The sequence below is a fragment of the Fistularia commersonii genome, chromosome 16 (assembly GCF_037954325.1).
Source record: "Fistularia commersonii isolate RoL2024-O1a breed Wild chromosome 16, RoL_Fcom_v1.0, whole genome shotgun sequence".
Classification (NCBI taxonomy): Eukaryota; Metazoa; Chordata; class Actinopteri; order Syngnathiformes; family Fistulariidae; genus Fistularia; species Fistularia commersonii.
The window spans coordinates 9,105,462-9,122,501 of record NC_141299.1 but is presented as its reverse complement, the minus strand read 5'-3'; the positions used below and the strand labels follow the sequence as shown (position 1 = coordinate 9,122,501).

The 17,040-nt window shown below is 37.7% G+C and overlaps 3 protein-coding genes across 4 annotated transcripts in view; 1 reads left to right on the top strand and 2 right to left on the bottom strand.

Annotated features, from left to right (window-relative positions):
* glis1b (GLIS family zinc finger 1b) overlaps positions 1-4,043 on the top strand; it is a 68,847-nt gene extending 64,804 nt beyond the window's left edge. For both annotated transcript variants that reach the window (XM_086161502.1, XM_086161503.1), the window contains 3 exons: positions 2,020-2,147; positions 2,966-3,121; positions 3,201-4,043. In XM_086161502.1, the coding sequence (XP_086017628.1) occupies positions 2,020-2,147; positions 2,966-3,121; positions 3,201-3,337 (421 nt within the window). In that variant the 3' untranslated portion in view covers positions 3,338-4,043. The remainder of the gene's footprint in view (positions 1-2,019; positions 2,148-2,965; positions 3,122-3,200) is intronic.
* On the bottom strand, positions 4,001-9,041 carry elovl8b (ELOVL fatty acid elongase 8b). The gene is made up of 8 exons (XM_086161529.1): positions 8,818-9,041; positions 8,656-8,738; positions 7,637-7,824; positions 7,306-7,386; positions 6,441-6,497; positions 6,232-6,346; positions 4,968-5,095; positions 4,001-4,888 (listed from the first exon to the last, which is right to left on the bottom strand). The coding sequence occupies exons 2-8, from the start codon at positions 8,711-8,713 to the stop codon at positions 4,724-4,726; spliced, it is 792 nt and encodes a 263-aa protein (XP_086017655.1). The 5' UTR covers positions 8,714-8,738; positions 8,818-9,041; the 3' UTR covers positions 4,001-4,723.
* Positions 9,042-11,157: 2,116 nt separating this feature from the next.
* On the bottom strand, positions 11,158-16,479 carry mutyh (mutY DNA glycosylase). Its single transcript, XM_086161515.1, has 15 exons — positions 16,293-16,479; positions 15,743-15,873; positions 15,100-15,139; positions 14,950-15,023; positions 14,829-14,870; positions 14,670-14,741; positions 14,426-14,539; positions 14,191-14,288; positions 13,871-14,015; positions 13,661-13,748; positions 13,406-13,588; positions 12,562-12,707; positions 12,331-12,480; positions 11,721-11,771; positions 11,158-11,637 (listed from the first exon to the last, which is right to left on the bottom strand). Exons 1-15 carry the CDS (start codon positions 16,396-16,398, stop codon positions 11,491-11,493), a joined length of 1,587 nt encoding a protein of 528 aa, XP_086017641.1. The 5' UTR covers positions 16,399-16,479; the 3' UTR covers positions 11,158-11,490.
* Between the last annotated feature and the right edge of the window lie 561 nt (positions 16,480-17,040).

Here is a 17,040-nt window from a genome sequence, read left to right as displayed (position 1 = left end):
CATGAAGTCCTTCTCCAATCAAATCCTGTTTTTTCACTATTTATTGACTATTGAATGTTTGAGCTCCTGTGTGTAAAATGGCACACATATGCATATACTCATACAGAGAGATAGACAAACACATATCTATATATATGTATATATTTATATATAGATTTATATATGTATATTGCTTTTGCAATGATATTGTGTGTAATCAGGTCAGCACACATGAGAGTGGTGTGATGCTTCATGAAGTCCTTCTCCAATCAAATCCTGTTTTTTCACTATTTATTGACTATTGAATGTTTGAGCTCCTGTGTGTAAAATGGCACACATATGCATATACTCATACAGAGAGATAGACAAACACATATCTATATATATGTATATATTTATATATAGATTTATATATGTATATTGCTTTTGCAATGATATTGTGTGTAATCAATAACAAATAAAATAGAGAAAAAAATAAATGAAACGTCTTAACCACACACAGACCTAACAAATATAATTGAGAAAGAATAAACGAAGCGCCTTAATCACGCACAGAACTATTAATTCTGTTTTTTTATAACCCTTAAATTCATGTGTCACTGGTTTATTACATATCTAAAAATGGCATGTAGAGTATCTGAATAAATATCATAAAATCATTCCCTCTGTTTAGAAACAATTGCTATTTCAGTGTTGATTTATTACTATTAATATTCAGTGCTTTGTTTTAAGGAAATTGGGAAAAATTGCCCTGAATGAGTGGGTGGATGATTGTCACCGCCCAATGACAGCTGGGACAGGGTCCCGCATCCTCCGCAACCCTGAGTGCAGGATAAGCGGCAGACGATGGATGGATGGATGTTTTGTTTTAAAAGTCCTTGATTTTCTGGCGACTGAACATTAAAAAAATCGTTTTGCTTTGCTTTCCATTGAATACAATACTCATAGAGAAGATTTATACCCCACTGTTATCAGCCTGTTCTGACTGGACCTTTTCCACATGTTTCATATCTCCTTGCTGTAAATGTTTAATCGAAGTGATTATAATGGAAAAAGGTGTTTTAATATGATATAACTGTGTAAAGTTATGCAGACTGGTTCTGTGCTTGCAGAAACCCCACTGATAGATGAGTCAGGTTTTTTGGTTATTTGTTGTTTTTTTTACTTCCCGGTGCAGATCATGAGCGTGAACCACTTGAGCTGAGATAATGAGTCTTGGAATGTCATCAGGTGGTATGACTTTCAGTCTGAACAAAACTAAGAAGTGTGACTCCATTCACATGAGGAAAAAAATCTGTAAATTCTGTTACTAAGTGTAGTGTTTGTGTAAAATAACATAAATTATGAATTAAATTATACTGTAGTGTTTTAGTCAGGGAAAACACCTGGTTGACGGTAAAACATCTGTTTAATAAGCAATAGCTGTTGTTGGCCACCCACGCCACACAAGCCTGCAATACAATTAACTGTTCCAATTCAATTCCAGGTAAAAAATAAAATACAATAAAAAACAGAATTCCTTGCACCCCAAACCACGGCCACAAAATTCCCAGCAACCCCAAAATCACACAGAAACAGGCATCAACATTTGTACAAAATTTGTACAAAATAGGAGGACGTACAGGTCCCTTTGAATTTTTTTTTTTTTTTTGCTGTTTCTTTCTTAAAAGATCATTTGTAATTGTGCTTTGTTTTCTCTGAGAACCCCAAAGTATGGAATTAATGGAATGGGTGATGGTGTGTTAAAGTGTGTGTTTTACTCGGATACACACTGTACTGTTTGTTGACTTATGATCATAATATGTTGTCGGAATATGATTACGCATTGGGAGCCTGAGTTTCCACACGCCTGGACTTCTTCCTCTTTATGTTTAGGATCACAAACTGCTCCGCTGGGTTTGTTGGATCAGGTGGTCGGCCGGCTCACGCGTCACCTCAGATTTACTTTTGATGCCTCAGTGCATGAAGGATTTTTAGAAGAAAAAATGATGAGTTTTGAGTGAACCTTTAATACCCCGTTTTCTCCATATGCTCCAACAGTGTGTCTGGTACCCTGGTTTCTCCTGTAATGAAAGGAGCTGCAACGCCTCCTCCTCCAGTGGAGAAACACATCCACTCTCACCACAAGCCCTACTCTCACTATCACCATCATCAGTCTGCCACCGACGGTAAGAATTGGACTTTTTGTGAGGGGCTTTGGATAAAAGTGTCTGCCAAATGACTGTAATGTAATGTAAAAGATTGCACCACAAACATGACGCGTTTTATTTTGGTAAACCTCCCACTTAATAACAGCTGAATCAGCAAATATTCAGGTTTTCTCCAGATGCAGGTGGTTTAGTCAACATCTTACACAACATCCTTAAGAGCGTGTCATGCTCAATGTGACTCCAGACACATAAAATAACCAAGAGAGGAAGTTGTCTCTCGGAGCATTGATACTGTCCTGCGGCTCCGTCAGAGCATTTTTAGGACAGAAGGAGTTTGAAGTCATAGAGACAGAGTGGGGAAAACCACATGCCGGAAGCCCTTTCCCTGTGCTGAATTAGCCAACAAAATGCTGGCTCATGTATTCAGCTGTCTCTGAGCGCCTGAGCATGGCAGGCTCCGCTGTCACTCCAGAGCCTTTTGCTAATGCTTTAAACACTGTTTTCCTTGTAAAGATCTACACATGGACGTCTCTCTAACCACAGTGTGGTCAGGGAGTTGCGTAAATGCGCTCCAGGAAAGGCTGCTTTGACTCCTGTGGTTGATTCCGAGTACAAACTGAGACAATGGGGACAAATCTTACATACTATCGTGCTGGCAGAGTAAGCAGGAGCACAAATATAGCATTGTCATAATTTTAGATTCAAATTAAGTTCAGCCGGATAGATTGGACACTTTCTGACCTTGGAAACAATTGCCCATACACACTGGAGGCAGAAGAATCACTGTGGCTTCTATTTTACTTCCCCGCTCATCTACATCCGCCTTCATTTCCTAGAATACCAAGGCAGCTTTCAGAGCTGCTTCCACTTCACAGACTCCTACAGGATGGAGCAAACAGTCTCTGGTGTGCACGTCCCTGGAGAGACTCAAACCTACATTTCCCATCCACACAATGGCTTCCACATGTCTTCTAGCAACACAGGCTCTGCAGGTGAGTCGGAATCTGCGAGTGTCGTCTCAGCGACTTAAATCGTAATACTTCATGGTGCCATCCATCATGTCTACTCCAGGCTTCAGTTTGACGCCGGAGCTCCAAGGTGGCACGGGCTGCCAGTTCTCTTCTGGCCCAGAGGAGGGCCTTTTCTTTCAGGTGGGCAACTTCGAACGCAGCCTGAGCCACATCTCGTCAGTGTACACAGAGACATAGAGCAACACTGGAGCTCAGAAGGCTGTGATTCTACTACACCGCGCTCATACTCCTTCCAGATGCCGTTTCACGCACCTGTTTCCCTTTTTTTCCATACAAGTTATGAGTCATACACTAAATCTGACGGGAACCAGCAACGGGAAACATCAGCAGATATGACTGACTGCTTGCCCAATGCTATCTGACGGTCAAGATGTTAATTACACCCCTCTTATACTGCAGCTATTTCAGAATAATTGTTGCCAAGGTTTTTGGCTTGATTCCCTTTAAACAAAGCAGCATCTACACAGGACTCCTTGCTGCTACGGTTGAATATGTCAGTTCTGAGTAGCAAACCAAAAAAATACCTGATGTTATGTGCATTTAAATGAAGAATTGTAATGTAGGAAAAAATGAGGATGCAATATGAAGTAAATGAATTAAAATATTTGAAGAAAAGGTATATAGCACTTATGTCCTGCTTTTACATTATGTTAATCCTCTCTAAATATGCATTGCAATTATGCTGTTTGGGGATTCTCATGTAAATTCATTTAAAGCCATAAAAAAACACTTTGATCTGGTATTGGACAGATTTTTTTCCATACTTTATGGAAAGAACAACATATGGCATTGAGTAATTTCAGTTTTTTTTTCCTGCCCATTTTTTTTTTTCGTTTAGTGATCAGAAGAGAAAGAGGATGGTTTTCTATCCCTTCTCGCTCTTATCTAGTCATATTTATTGTCCAAGTGAAAAAAACAAAAGAAAAAAAAAAAATTGGTGCTACAATATGTACAGACTTACATCAAATTTAGACCAAGTTTACACTTTTTGCAGTTTAGATTTTTAAAACGTCAAACAATAAAAACCTTGGAAACAAGCATAAATGACATTGCCTTCCACTCTTTGGTTTCTCTCTCTTTCATCTGCTTCTTTCATCCAATTTTGACTGAAGTGTAGAGAAGAATATATAATTTTGCTGTGTTGATTTAGCAGTGGAAAAGAACTTGTTTGATTTTCTGTAATTTTGCTAAGTGTTTTATCCATGAGTTAATTTCTGGAGGGGGATTTTGTGGTCATTAATTCTGAAATAATGCAGAGCAATAAACCCACCTTATTATTATTGTTATTATATGTATAAAATGTACAGTTTGTTTACAGCACATACTTGGATGTTTGTCATGGCTATGTTCAAAAAATAAATTACGGAATGACCAAATGATGTGTCCTTTTATACCGATTACAGTTGGATCATCGTAATCATTGACGCTTAAATATGAAAAGCTTCCAAACTCTGGGCATGTTGTGCCCTCTTTTGGTCACAAAGCAGAACTGCAATTGCCAACTATGTCAGCCATTCTTCCATAGCCTTTGTGTTTATGTGCACAAACTTTGATCGCTACACCTTATTTTTGTTTCTTCTTGTTGAGGTAACTATGGTAGTAGAAGTTACTGAAGAGGAAGATGAGAGTGATGCAGTAGCCAAACACCACTATGTTCATGGAGTCAGGAAAGTCACACTCTGTAAACAGGTTGTAGCCTGTGTGCACAAGAAACATCAGGAACTGCAGCTGAAAAGGCAATAAAGACAGACATCAGTATCTCATCTGTTCAAAAATGAATCCTGCCAGAGAGCAAACAGCAACTCACCAGCTGCAGAGACGTGAGATACCGTTTCCACCACAGGTATTTCTGCATATGAGGCCCGATGGCAGCCAGGCCATAGTAAGAGTACATGATAATGTGAACAAAGGTGTTGACTAGTCCAATGAAGAATGCTGTAAGACAAAACATAAAATACTTAAAATACCCAAGGTGTGAACATTGCCAAAGTGGCCGAGATCTGTGGCTTGTATAGTAAAGCAGCGGACAAACGCAGAATAAAAGGAGAGGTATGTTTGGAACATATACATATGTATATGTATACATATACATATGAACATATACATATATATACACATATATATACATACATACATATATACACGCACATATATATGTATACATATATGTATATACATTTATATATATAGATATATGTATATTATATACATATGTATATATATATACTTATACACACATACGCGTACACATACATAGGTATATATATTTCTATATACACACATATATATATGTATGTACATAGATGTATGTGTGTGTGTATATATATATATATATATATATATATATATGTCTGTATATAGATAGATAGATAGATAGATAGATAGATAGATAGATAGATAGATAGATAGATAGATAGATAGATATAGACATATATAGACATATATATATAAATATATGAGTGTGTGTGGCTTATTGTCATCTTCCAGGACACAGAGTAAGCAGATGCATGAAATGAATGAGATAAGATATATAGATATATACAAAAAAAATGTTCAGTAAATAGACACTGTGTAAAAAATTGCCAAAAATTTAGTCTTGGTCAAGCTCTCTGCTTGATGACGACACACAACCAGGTGTGATCATCCAGCTTTAGATCAAGAGTCTCAACAGTAACTTTCTGTGGTTGAAGTCTGGTGGCCTATGGTTTTTTGACATATGTTATAATCCCCACACGATGCAGTAGGTTTGATTTGTTACAGTCCAGGTCCTAATACAAAACCATGAAAGAGGTTGTATAATGTCTTCCTCTGTCATTTATCTTTACTAGAAATAATGTCAGCTGTTTCTAGGGTATTATGTATTATGTATTATGTATCGCAGGACAAGGAGCCAGAACTAGGTGTGATGTTGACAACACTAACTAAACGATCATTTATTTTATGAACTTTGATGACAATCTACCACGCCCCCAGAAAAAAAAGAGAAACAATGTCCTTCAGAGAAGCCTCAATATATTTCGGATTCAAGTGTCATTATGTAGCAACATTATAGTACCGACTCTTTGACTTACACTGGCCTCCAGCCACATACTTGACACCTGCCCACCAGTTGAAGATCATGGTGCCATGGTGATACACATGAAGAAATGTCAGCTGGTTGTTCTTCTTCCTTAGGATAAAAAAAAGCTGCTCATAGAGAGAGGGAGATCATAAACTTAAAATCTTGAAATGTCTGACAATTATACTGAAGTAACAAACAAGGTAATAGCAGATGTTTTACCGTGTCACTTAGCTCGATGACCTTGGAAAAGAAAAACCACCAACAGGCTCTGGCCATCTGGAAGAAAAGGGAATGAGGGCAAGTAGTTGTATCATATTTACCATGTGAGATAGGTAGATTGTACAATTATGGATTTTTGTAGGCAATACAGATAATTGATATTGAAAGAAATCCTATTTGTAAAATTGTATGATATTTAAGCCCTATTTCATGGTTATGCAACTTCTCATTTCAAACTGATACTGCTTAACAGGACAGCAATTTTACATGTTGATAGAGATAAACGTAACGAGATAAATGTCACATCAGAAACGTCACGCTAGAGACCTTCTATGAATGTAGACAGCTAAATTGCGTTGCCTTTTTTTCAATTTCAAATACATATATATATATATATATGTGTGTGTGTGTGTGTGTGTGTGTGAAAATGGCATTCTAGCCAGCATTTATACCAGTACTGTTAGATTTGTAAGATTTGTCTTGAGAATGAATCAAAAATATAGTGGAGCAACATGAAGAACCCCAGATCAGTCTCATATTGCTCATGGCAATTAACTTTAGTCTTTTGTCTCCTTCCTGCCAAATTAATTTTATTCTGATTTCTATAAGCATAGCAGATTGAGGTTAAATGTGAACACTGCAGGAAAAAAAAAATTTTGAAAACTAATAACTAATAACACTCTTTTGAGTGAAAAGCTCTGGATACTTGTGATGCTTAGTTGACATAGTATCATTCAGCTACAGTGTTAAAGACCAATATTGTGAGATAATATTAATTATGTGAGTTAATATAGGAGTGTATTAATAGTAGTAATAGTGTAGATAACTTAACCAGGTTATTAAAATATCAGAAAGACGTGCTCACCCTCATCGCCAGCGGGCTGGTGCTGTAGTCAACGGGCTGGCAAAGGTAACTGTAGTTTGAGACCCAGGAGGTGACCAAGAACTGGTAAATATTTCAACAATTATTTGATTAAAACAAAAACAACATCATAAATATGAGACTAGAATTTCTAATTATTATCAGGCAAAAACATAGGATCGGATACTATTCAATCACAGCCATTTGAGATTAAAAAAATTCCAGATTCAAGATTCAGTGTTTTATTGTCATATGTACAGTCTTGAAAGCTACAATTTGAATATTTTGAGTACTTTGGAGTGATACAAGCAAATGAAAAAGGCAGAACACACACCTCATGGAACATGTAGGCAGACAAGCCAACCATAGCAAAGTTATAAACAATGAGAACAACTTTGAGGTCGACAGGTTGTCTGTGTTTCATCAGATGGGGGCCAACCCAGACCACACACAGGTAAACCAGGAAGATGATCGCCACCGGGATGGGGGAGTAGACGAGGAGCCATGGATCTGTTCGCTTGTCTGACACAGAAAGACTTTAGGATATTTTCAAATTAACTGAAAGAGTTTAATCCCTCTTCACACATTTTTCCTTTGTGAATCAGTCACACAGGGCTGACTTCAAATTAATTGGGGTTAACCAAGTCCTAATAGATTAAGCTATTTAATTTAATATGCAGAATTGTTTAACGGGTCAAATACTTGGTCAAAAAAAAAAAATGGAAATCTCCAGTCACATGATGACAACTGCTGCGGTATTTAGTGTCAGTCTGTACCACAAAACTCTCTTTGTAAAATCAAGCGTTACAGAATTTGTGTAGCTCCTACACATGGAATAAGCTTTTTACTTTTCCTCTAGTTCTCTATTTGCTAGTTTAGGTGTAGGTGGGTACAATGTATGAAAAAAAAATCCAAATATGCAGAAAACTTTTGACAATATTGATTTACATCACTGTCTGCTGGTATGAATAAAATCATATCACACATAGACCAATTAAAGTGTCCAGCATAATAGTTTCAAGGAGTCATAAGTTATTTTTCCCCATTTATATTTAGCTTAAATTAGACATGACTGAAATTAAAAAGAAAATGGGGAAAAAAAATTAAAGAGAAATCCCCAATTCTTTTCTAATCATTTATGAGTCAGTATGCTGATTTGAATGTAACTTCTCTATATCTGCAGTTTCTTTTTGAATTTCAATCTTTAGGAAATGCAATGATGCTTGAAGGGTCAAACTGTCAACAGATTTGTAATTTTGTTCGCTTAATAGATAACCTTGGCATTATCAGACATCATCTCATCAAATGTCTTTGTGGAAAAGACTTGGAAAATGTACTCTTCAGTCCTCATACCTCCATTGTCCACTATTCTCTGGTGCATAGACAGGACACTGTTCCATACAGAAGCCATCTCGACTTAGACGAGAGCTGAATGACTGAAGATTTGCAGGAAGAAGAAAAAAAAATCAGAAATACATCATTTTAAATAAAGAGAAATAACCGACTTTAACTCACCTTCCTTTAGATCTAAATGTAAATCTGAGCTGGAGAACCTTTGCACACTGAACCCACTCTGGTCAATTATTAATGACTTAAGTTCAGCTTCAGGTCATGTGGAATGTATAGATCACGAAAGAAAAGAAGACTGCATTAAATAAGATAAATAAGTTAAAATAAAGATGCCGAACGATGATTGCGCTTGCAGTTTCTCTCCACGGAAGACAACTGGGATTACTTCCTGTTTCTCTCGGAAATCTTCTCTTTAGAAACGTATTTCTGCCTTAGGGCGGGTCAGATCAGCAAATAATGAACTTGAACACAAGAGGGTGCTGTTTTCCAGGGGAAAACAGAGTGGGTAAGAAGATATACACACTTTTTGAAGATAAAATTTATAAAAAGAGGGGAAACATAAATCTGTCAAGCCGTAAGAATATTAACACTTGTTTGCCAACTGTTTAAGTGAATTTCAGAGCCAAAGGTTTAAATCACTACCAGTTTGAGTCTTTTCTGGAGGATTTAAGTTCAGAATATGGTAACTTGCCCTATCACACAAAGGTGTAGTGAAGTCAGGGAAAGGGGCTGAAAAGATCTTTCAAGTTCTGTGAGGAAATCTGAGAGTTCATGGAAAGCAAAGGGAAAGACACAACAGAACTCCAAGATAAACAATTTTTATGTGAAGTGGTGTTTCTGTGTTGCATCACGAGACACCGTAATGCGCTCAACCTGCAGCTTCAGAGGCGGGCCTGCATCATCACTTACACTCACACTCCAAACTTCACTATGGCCAAGACCAAAGAGCTGTCAAAGGACACCAGAAACATAATTGTAGACCTGCACCAGGCAGGAATCTGCAATCAGTAAGGCTCTTGGTGTCAAGAAATCAACTGTGGGAGCAGTTTTTAGAAAATGGAAGATATACAAAACCCACTTGATCAGGGGTTCCACGCGAGATCTCACCCTGTGGGGTCAAAATATCACAAGAACGGTGAGCAAAAATCCCGGAACCAGACAGGGGGACCTAGTGAATGACCTGCAGAGAGCTGGGACCAAAATAACAAAGGCTAGTAACTGTAGTGCCAAACATGACCCTCTGCTTAATCCAGTACATGTTCAGGCCCATCTGAAGTTTGCTAGTGAGCATTTGGATGACCAAGAAGAAGATTGAGAGAATGTCCAATGAAACCAAAATAGATTTTTTTTGGTACAAACTCAACTTGTTGGGTTTGGAGGAGAAAGCATGCTGAGTTGCATTCAAATGACACCATACCTTTTGTGAAGCATGGGGGTGGAAACATTATGCTTTGGGGCTGTTTTTCTGCAAAAGGACCAGGATGACTGATCCGTGTAAAGGAAAGAATGAATGGGGCCGTGAATCGTGAGATTTTGAGTGTAAACATCCTTCCATCAGCAAGGGCATACAAGATGAAACATGGCTGGTCTTTCAGCATGACAATGATCCCAAACACAACACCCGGGCGATGAAGGAGTGGCTTCGTAAAAAGCATATCAAGGTCCTGGAGTGGCCTAGCCAGTCTCCGGATCTCAACCCCATAGAAAATCTTTGGAGGGAGTTGAAAGTCCTTGTTGCCCAGCGACAGTCCCAAAACATCACTCCTCAAGAGGAGATCTGCATAGAGGAATGGGTCAAAATACAAACAGTGTGTGAAAACCTTGTGAAGAAGTATTGTGATCAACTTTTGTTCTTGACCAAATACTTAATTTGCTAATGAATTCCTTAAAAATGGGATTTTCTGGAATCTTTTTTTTCCTCATTCTGTCTCGTAGTTGAAGTGTACCTATGATGAAAATTATAGGCCTCTCATCTTTTTAAGGGGGGGAAGTCGCACAATTGGTGGCTGACTAAATACTTTTTGTTTTTGCCCCACTGCATCATGCAGAGTGTTTGTGGAGCATGTGAGTCACCTGTTACAATCAACCTGCAGTTTAAGGGGGGGGTCTTGGTATTTACTTTCAAATACAGTTCTTTTTGGTCAAGCATCATTGGTTCCTGTAATGGTCATTTGTGGGACATTTTAGCAAGAGTTGGCACGCCAACTGACTGATGCATTGAAAACTATGTCTCGGTCAAGTGCAGTGGTGAGATGGGGATGGAAATGACAATTCTTCGAAATACAATATCCAGAAGACTGATGAAAATAAAATTTAAACTTGAAATTTTTTGTTATGTTGCATACACTTCTCAACCAAAAAAAAATCAATATTTTCATTTCAGAGAAATAGTGAATACTGATGGTGGTGGTAATTTTTTGTTCCAGTCATGTGAAATAGTTAATACTGATGGTGTTCCTTTGTGTACTAAACAAATACATGGCTACATGGCTATCCCACCCCGCAAAAAATATCCTTTATTGTTTTTATAAAAGAACTACTGAAGTATCTTTAAAACATGATATGGAACAACATCCAACACCGCAATTTTTTAAGATACCATAGCTTTAGAGCGTATGTACACAAAAGAGAAATTTCATCACAATTTATACATTCATTCAAAAAATGTAAAGTAAGGTATTATTACCACAATACACAGGTACTAAAAGTCTCGACACACATATCACTGGCACAGAGGGAAGAATGTTCATAAAATATAGAAATATTCATATAAAATATGCTTCAAAATTCCTAAAGAGATGATGCTTTGATAGTGAGAAGTCAATACAAACAAAGCCTCTATGATGAATCCTCCTTTACTGTCTGGAAGAAAGAGCTAAGGGAGAGCTGCCTACTGCCACTGCTTGCCCCACTCAGCTTGGCTTTTTTGGACATCTGTAACACTTTGCCTTTCTTTATCCCAGTGTTCTTTTGTCTTTTTCTGTCCTGTTAGTGTGACAGGTGCAAAAAAATAATTATTTATGGTCACATCTAAAAGATAATTATGTCAATATAGAAAAAATACTTACTTCAGAAGTGTGTTTCACCTGAATACCCAGGGAATCATGAAGCTTTACGATCTGTAGACAAGAAGATCTGACTTAAGATTTTTTGACCAAAAAAAAAAAAAAAACATTTAAGAGTGATCACTCATCAATTCTGGTTCCGTAATGTACCTCACAGGTCCCCAACATCTATATCCATGTTGACAGGGTTTAATGACGAAGTTAAGGCTCACCCATATTGAGGGCCATCTCACTCAAGTCAGTTTTAAAATAAAGCTTTTTACAAAACCTTCCAAATCTGACTTACTGACCATCTCATCTACAACTATTATTGATCTTCCTCAATATCAAGGCCCAAGTAGTCAACAGAGAAGATGCTTCACAAGTTATCTTTTCAACTTAAGTGTCCCATAGTATTTTTTCACTATATGGATCAGAATCCATATAGATCAGAATCCATATAGTGGGGTTGGATTTGCAATTGTAAACCCAAATTAAATAGAATCCTCTTTTATCGTACACGTGAGACTTTTAGTATAAGTTACTATATTTTATTCCATTGAGCACATTTCTAGTAATATCCTGCATGTAAAATATACTCAAAGAACACACACACACACACACACACACACACCTTTTTTACACCCGCAGATACAGCAGCTTGCTGCAGAGCAGATCTGGTCAGCCACTGTGCATTTTCACTCTGTGTTTGTGTATCGCAGTCCTTTAAAAGCAATCTGTACACCACATATGTCTGATGGATGTGCGAGAAGATATGAACCACCTAAAACAGTAGAGCAGGGGGTATCAGATTATCTCCAAACAAAGTTATATGTTAACAACAGTGCATAGGCATCACACTGACCTCTCCAACATAATGGAGGAGACTGTTGGCCAACTGCACTCCCAAAATCCTGCTGATCTCATCACACAGCACCCCTTTCTGTTTCTTGTCAGACTTCTCTCCTTCAAGCAAAACACTTGGGAACTCCCATAATCCTGCCAGCAAACCTGCCAACAAATGCATACAAATATACATTTTTTGGTTAATTTCTTCTTTCTTACAAATCCCAAAGTAATGAAAGAAAATGAAAGTCCTGCATTACCCTACTCAATTGCAAGGTTCTAAGAGTGTCAACTGAATTTCTGTTACAATGGGACTTTATGTCCAGAGCTTCATCCAGTTGTATGTCCACAACGTCGAGTTCTGCAGGCACTAGATCTGCATGCTCAAAGAGAGGTTCAATCATGTGGTAGAGAGCTTTCTATCGTCAGTGGCCATAGATTAATTTTATACCAAAAGAAAAATACTTATTGAAGTTGTTATATTATTTCAAAGTGGACAGTTTGACCAATATGTGTGATTTTAATTTTACATAAATACATACTATTAATTCAAAACCTTTCACGTTTATTTATTTTTATATGTACCGATTAGTATTATGTTCAAAGATTTATGAAAACTTTGCCTAGTTTATTGAAGAATGAGTCACAGCAGAGCCTGAGATGTGAGAAATTCAAATGGACCCCTATTTTATCAAACCTTAAAACCATAATCTCAAGTTCCATGAATCTCATTGAGGATCATTATTGAGGCTCACGCAAAAAGTATTTTCTGTTCACCACAAAACAGCAAGATGGAGAACCAGCTCAATTCTTCACACTGAACAGCCAAAATTCAAAGTGCAGAATTAAAAATGGGTATTGACCTTTATTTGGTCGCTGTGTGAGCAGAAAATCCTCGCTACCCTCCTTGTCCAGTCTGATCACCACACAGGTCAGAGTTCGCTCCACCCGGGGAGGCTTCTTTGCTGGCTTTCTGGGAAAGTTCTGCACGCCCAGTTCATCATCCCAGGGTGCCGTCAAACACAGGGGACATGTTTCCCCCTTCGCTGTAGGACAAGAAGTCAAATATCACAGATGTGTGACACTCTGGTGGAAAAACAAGCATGACAGTTTCTTACCACAGTCTTCTATATCAGGCAAGGTGGAAGTTTTTGTATCACACTTCCCCAAGAGCTTCTTTGAATTTTCCTCTTGTTTGATATGAACCTGCATTCGTGTGCACATGCAAAAAGATAAGCATACACACAAAGGCAGAAAACTACATCTTCGTTATTTAAATGAATGAAACCATAATCTATGACTTACAAGCGCCGGTGGGAAACCCCTACCTTTCGATAAGCGTGGCAGTGAGACTGTACAGGGCAGTGGTTGCACGCCGGTGCTTTGGGGGTGCACACTCGAGCTCCAAGCTCCATCATAGCTTGGTTAAAGTCTCCTGCTCTCTCAGGATCCACCAGCGTATTAGCCAAACTCCTTACATAGACCAGATGAACATTACAATTCTCTAGAACATTGATCAGTAAATTCACATTTTTATTTTGGTTTTCAATCATAAACAAGGAAGACCCTTTTTACTAGGCACATGTGGATTGTGTAACCTGGAGCAAGAACTGGAAGTGAATAGTGCAATGTGGTATTCAATTCTCACCAAAGTGCCTCTGTCACAGCAGGACTTGTGCTGTCAGCTCCGATGGCCCTCAGACGACACAGCACTCGAATCACATTGCCATCCACAGCACCAGTAACCTAGGCAACAGTCCTCATTCAATAACAAGCCAGACAGAATGGACTTGAGAGTGTGGACAGATCTGAAGAAGACAAAAACTCCTCTGGTGCAGGTATTACTTTTGTTTGTGTGTGTGTATGAATGTATGTTGACTGACATGGCCCAGAGCAATAGAGCCTATCGCTGCAGCAGTGTATCGTCCCACTCCAGGTAGCTGTTTGAGAAGTCCGTCTACTGTGTGAGGCATCCGTCCCTGTAGCTCTGACATTACCTTGAAAAGGAAACCATACACTTAAAATGAAACACTTCTCTGTCTGAAACAGGATGATTAAACAACCATTAATAAAAATGTTTTTGCAGAATTTTATTCAGCAGCAGAGATGTAAAGGTAACACGCAGACCTTTTGTGCTCCTTCATGCAGTCTTTTCCCTCGTGAATAGTAGCCAAGGCCTGCCCACATCTGATTCACCTCCTTACAAAGAATTCAATAAACAAGTTGTATTTTAAAAATCATCATTTATCTGAAAACGTTCCTGTTTCAGAACACTATAAGAATCACCTCTAATGTTGCAGCTGCAAGATCAGACACTGTGGGCCATCGCTGGAATACAATCAGTAGAGAGATTTACATGGTGCTTGACAAGTACCACCAGGTTTTCTGTGAAGATGCGTCAAAATACCTTCATCCATTTGTTGTAGTAATCTATTACAGTGGCCACTTGGGTTTGCTGCAGCATGATTTCCGAAACCCACACTTGAACAAGAAAAGAAAAGGCTTTACACAGAACAACCAAGTGGATGCAAATACGTGAGAAGTCAAAATTTCCTACCTGCATACGTTCTGATGTTGAGGTCTGGCTCTGTCATAGCCTGTCAGAATGAAATATGGACACAATGAGACAGACTGATAGAAATGACACCTTTCCTGAATATTCTACATGAATATTTTCAATTTATTCTGATATTTTATCTTTCCTTTTTATTACATATGGTATTTTTCAACCTGAGGTCAATTTTTTAGTGGGCATGGGTGAAAAAACTGCTTGATATTCAAAAATACCACGGTCCCAACAGTGACAACACATCTCTGACCTTCATTTACACATCTAAAATCAACATTACCAATCACTCAGTTACATGTTAAAATATCAATGAAAATGTTACTTTTCAATGACAAGTCAGTTTTTGTGAGTTCACCGATTCAAGTATTTATATTAGCCAGGTCTCTGAAAACTGACTTGTAAAATAATGTATTGATTCCTCTTGTTCTTTTCTTTTTGGCTGTTCCCTTCAGGGGTCACCACAGCCAAACATCTAACCTTATGTTCTTCATCCTCTCCTCTCACACCAACTAACTCATGTCTTCCAGCCATAAACTTCCTCTTCGGTCTTCCTCTACGCCTCCTGCATGGTACTTTCAACCTCAGTATTCTGCCATAATGATAACATAAAATAGGCTGTTATTCTTCTTACCAGGGTTCTCCATGGCAACTCCCTTTTCTCCTTTTGGTACCAGTTGAGGAGCTGAGCACGGAATAGCCCCACATCACCAGGGTCGAGGAAAGTGTGATATGTGGAGAGCGGAGCCACATTCAGGGTTTTCTCTGACGGAGCAAAACCATAATATCCTTTAGAAGGTAAGTTCCAATAACTTTCATTTTAATGTACATTTTGGAGGGAACATTATGATGACAGTGAAAAAAAAAAAGTTAATATCACATGACAAAAAAATTTATATCAATGTAAAAATTGTGTTCAACAGAGAAATCCATTCTAAGCTGACCCCTTATTTATATAAATCTTTAAGTGATATAAAAGCTAAAACTATTTATGACTACATTTATTTTTACAAATCATTCCCTGGTGTAATTACAAACATCTCAGAGGTAACCTCGAGATTTGCGTTTATCTACATGTGAGGAAGTAAACACAGGTCTTCTCGACACTTGTGAACAATACAGTTTTATTTTATTTTGAGTTCAAAATCGTGGGGTTGACCACTAAAGAGAACTATTTTTATTACCGTCTTTCACAAACGTCTTCGACCTCTTCCGCTTCGGTTTTACTGTTTCTATGATACCGACACTCACATCCTTGCCTTTTTTCATTGTAGATCTCAACTTACTCATTACAAATGTATCACAACTTCATCAAGATACTAAGCCTTTACCGGATCCACTTTGACTCCTAGAAAATACTGTTGTCTTCCTCACGCGTTTATTTCTGTTGGCGCCATATTTTGACCCGCCCACCTACTGCTTGACCAATCCGCTGGGAGTAAATGTTAACGTCAATGTTTCGTCACATCCGATCTTCTCGCTCGTTTCAGTATGATCAAATCCTAGTTTTTTTTATTTCAATTAAAAACATTATCCCAAAACTCTCACTTGTCTTTTGTTTGTTTTTCTCCCAATTAACTATAAAACAGTTTGTTGTTTATCAATATGCAAAGCTGATGTTTTCCTGGACTGATTATTGACATATTTACACTGATTGTCCTTCAGTCTTATTATCCCAGAATTTATGTTACACCTTTTAATTATTGCATTTCTAGTTTCAAGTTAAATTTTATTATGATCTTGCAAAATAGCTGGTTTCTAAAAATATAACAACAACAAATAGAGTAAATTATAATCAATAATGACCAGAGTTTGCATAATAATACACAAATACAGACACATTTAGTGCACGTTCAGTCATAGTTTGCTTTATTGAAGTGGATCTGTACTTGAAATAAAACAAAAGCAAAAAAAAAAAAAAAAAAAAAAAAA

Bases quoted from the DNA above. Each gene is read 5' to 3' on its own strand.
- elovl8b (XM_086161529.1), bottom strand. From the start codon at position 8,713: ATGGCTTCTGTATGGAACAGTGTCCTGTCTATGCACCAGAGAATAGTG. The intron at 5,096-6,231 runs GTAAGTCAAAGA...TTTGTCTTACAG, and splicing joins GTATGTGGCTGGAGGCCAGT to CATTCTTCATTGGACTAGTC. The intron at 4,889-4,967 runs GTGAGTTGCTGT...TTGCCTTTTCAG, and splicing joins ATCTCACGTCTCTGCAGCTG to CTGCAGTTCCTGATGTTTCT.
- mutyh (XM_086161515.1), bottom strand. From the start codon at position 16,398: ATGAGTAAGTTGAGATCTACAATGAAAAAAGGCAAGGATGTGAGTGTC. The intron at 13,589-13,660 runs GTAAGAAACTGT...CTTGTCCTACAG, and splicing joins GCCTGATATAGAAGACTGTG to CGAAGGGGGAAACATGTCCC. The intron at 12,708-13,405 runs GTCAATACCCAT...ATTTGTTGGCAG, and splicing joins CACACAGCGACCAAATAAAG to GTTTGCTGGCAGGATTATGG.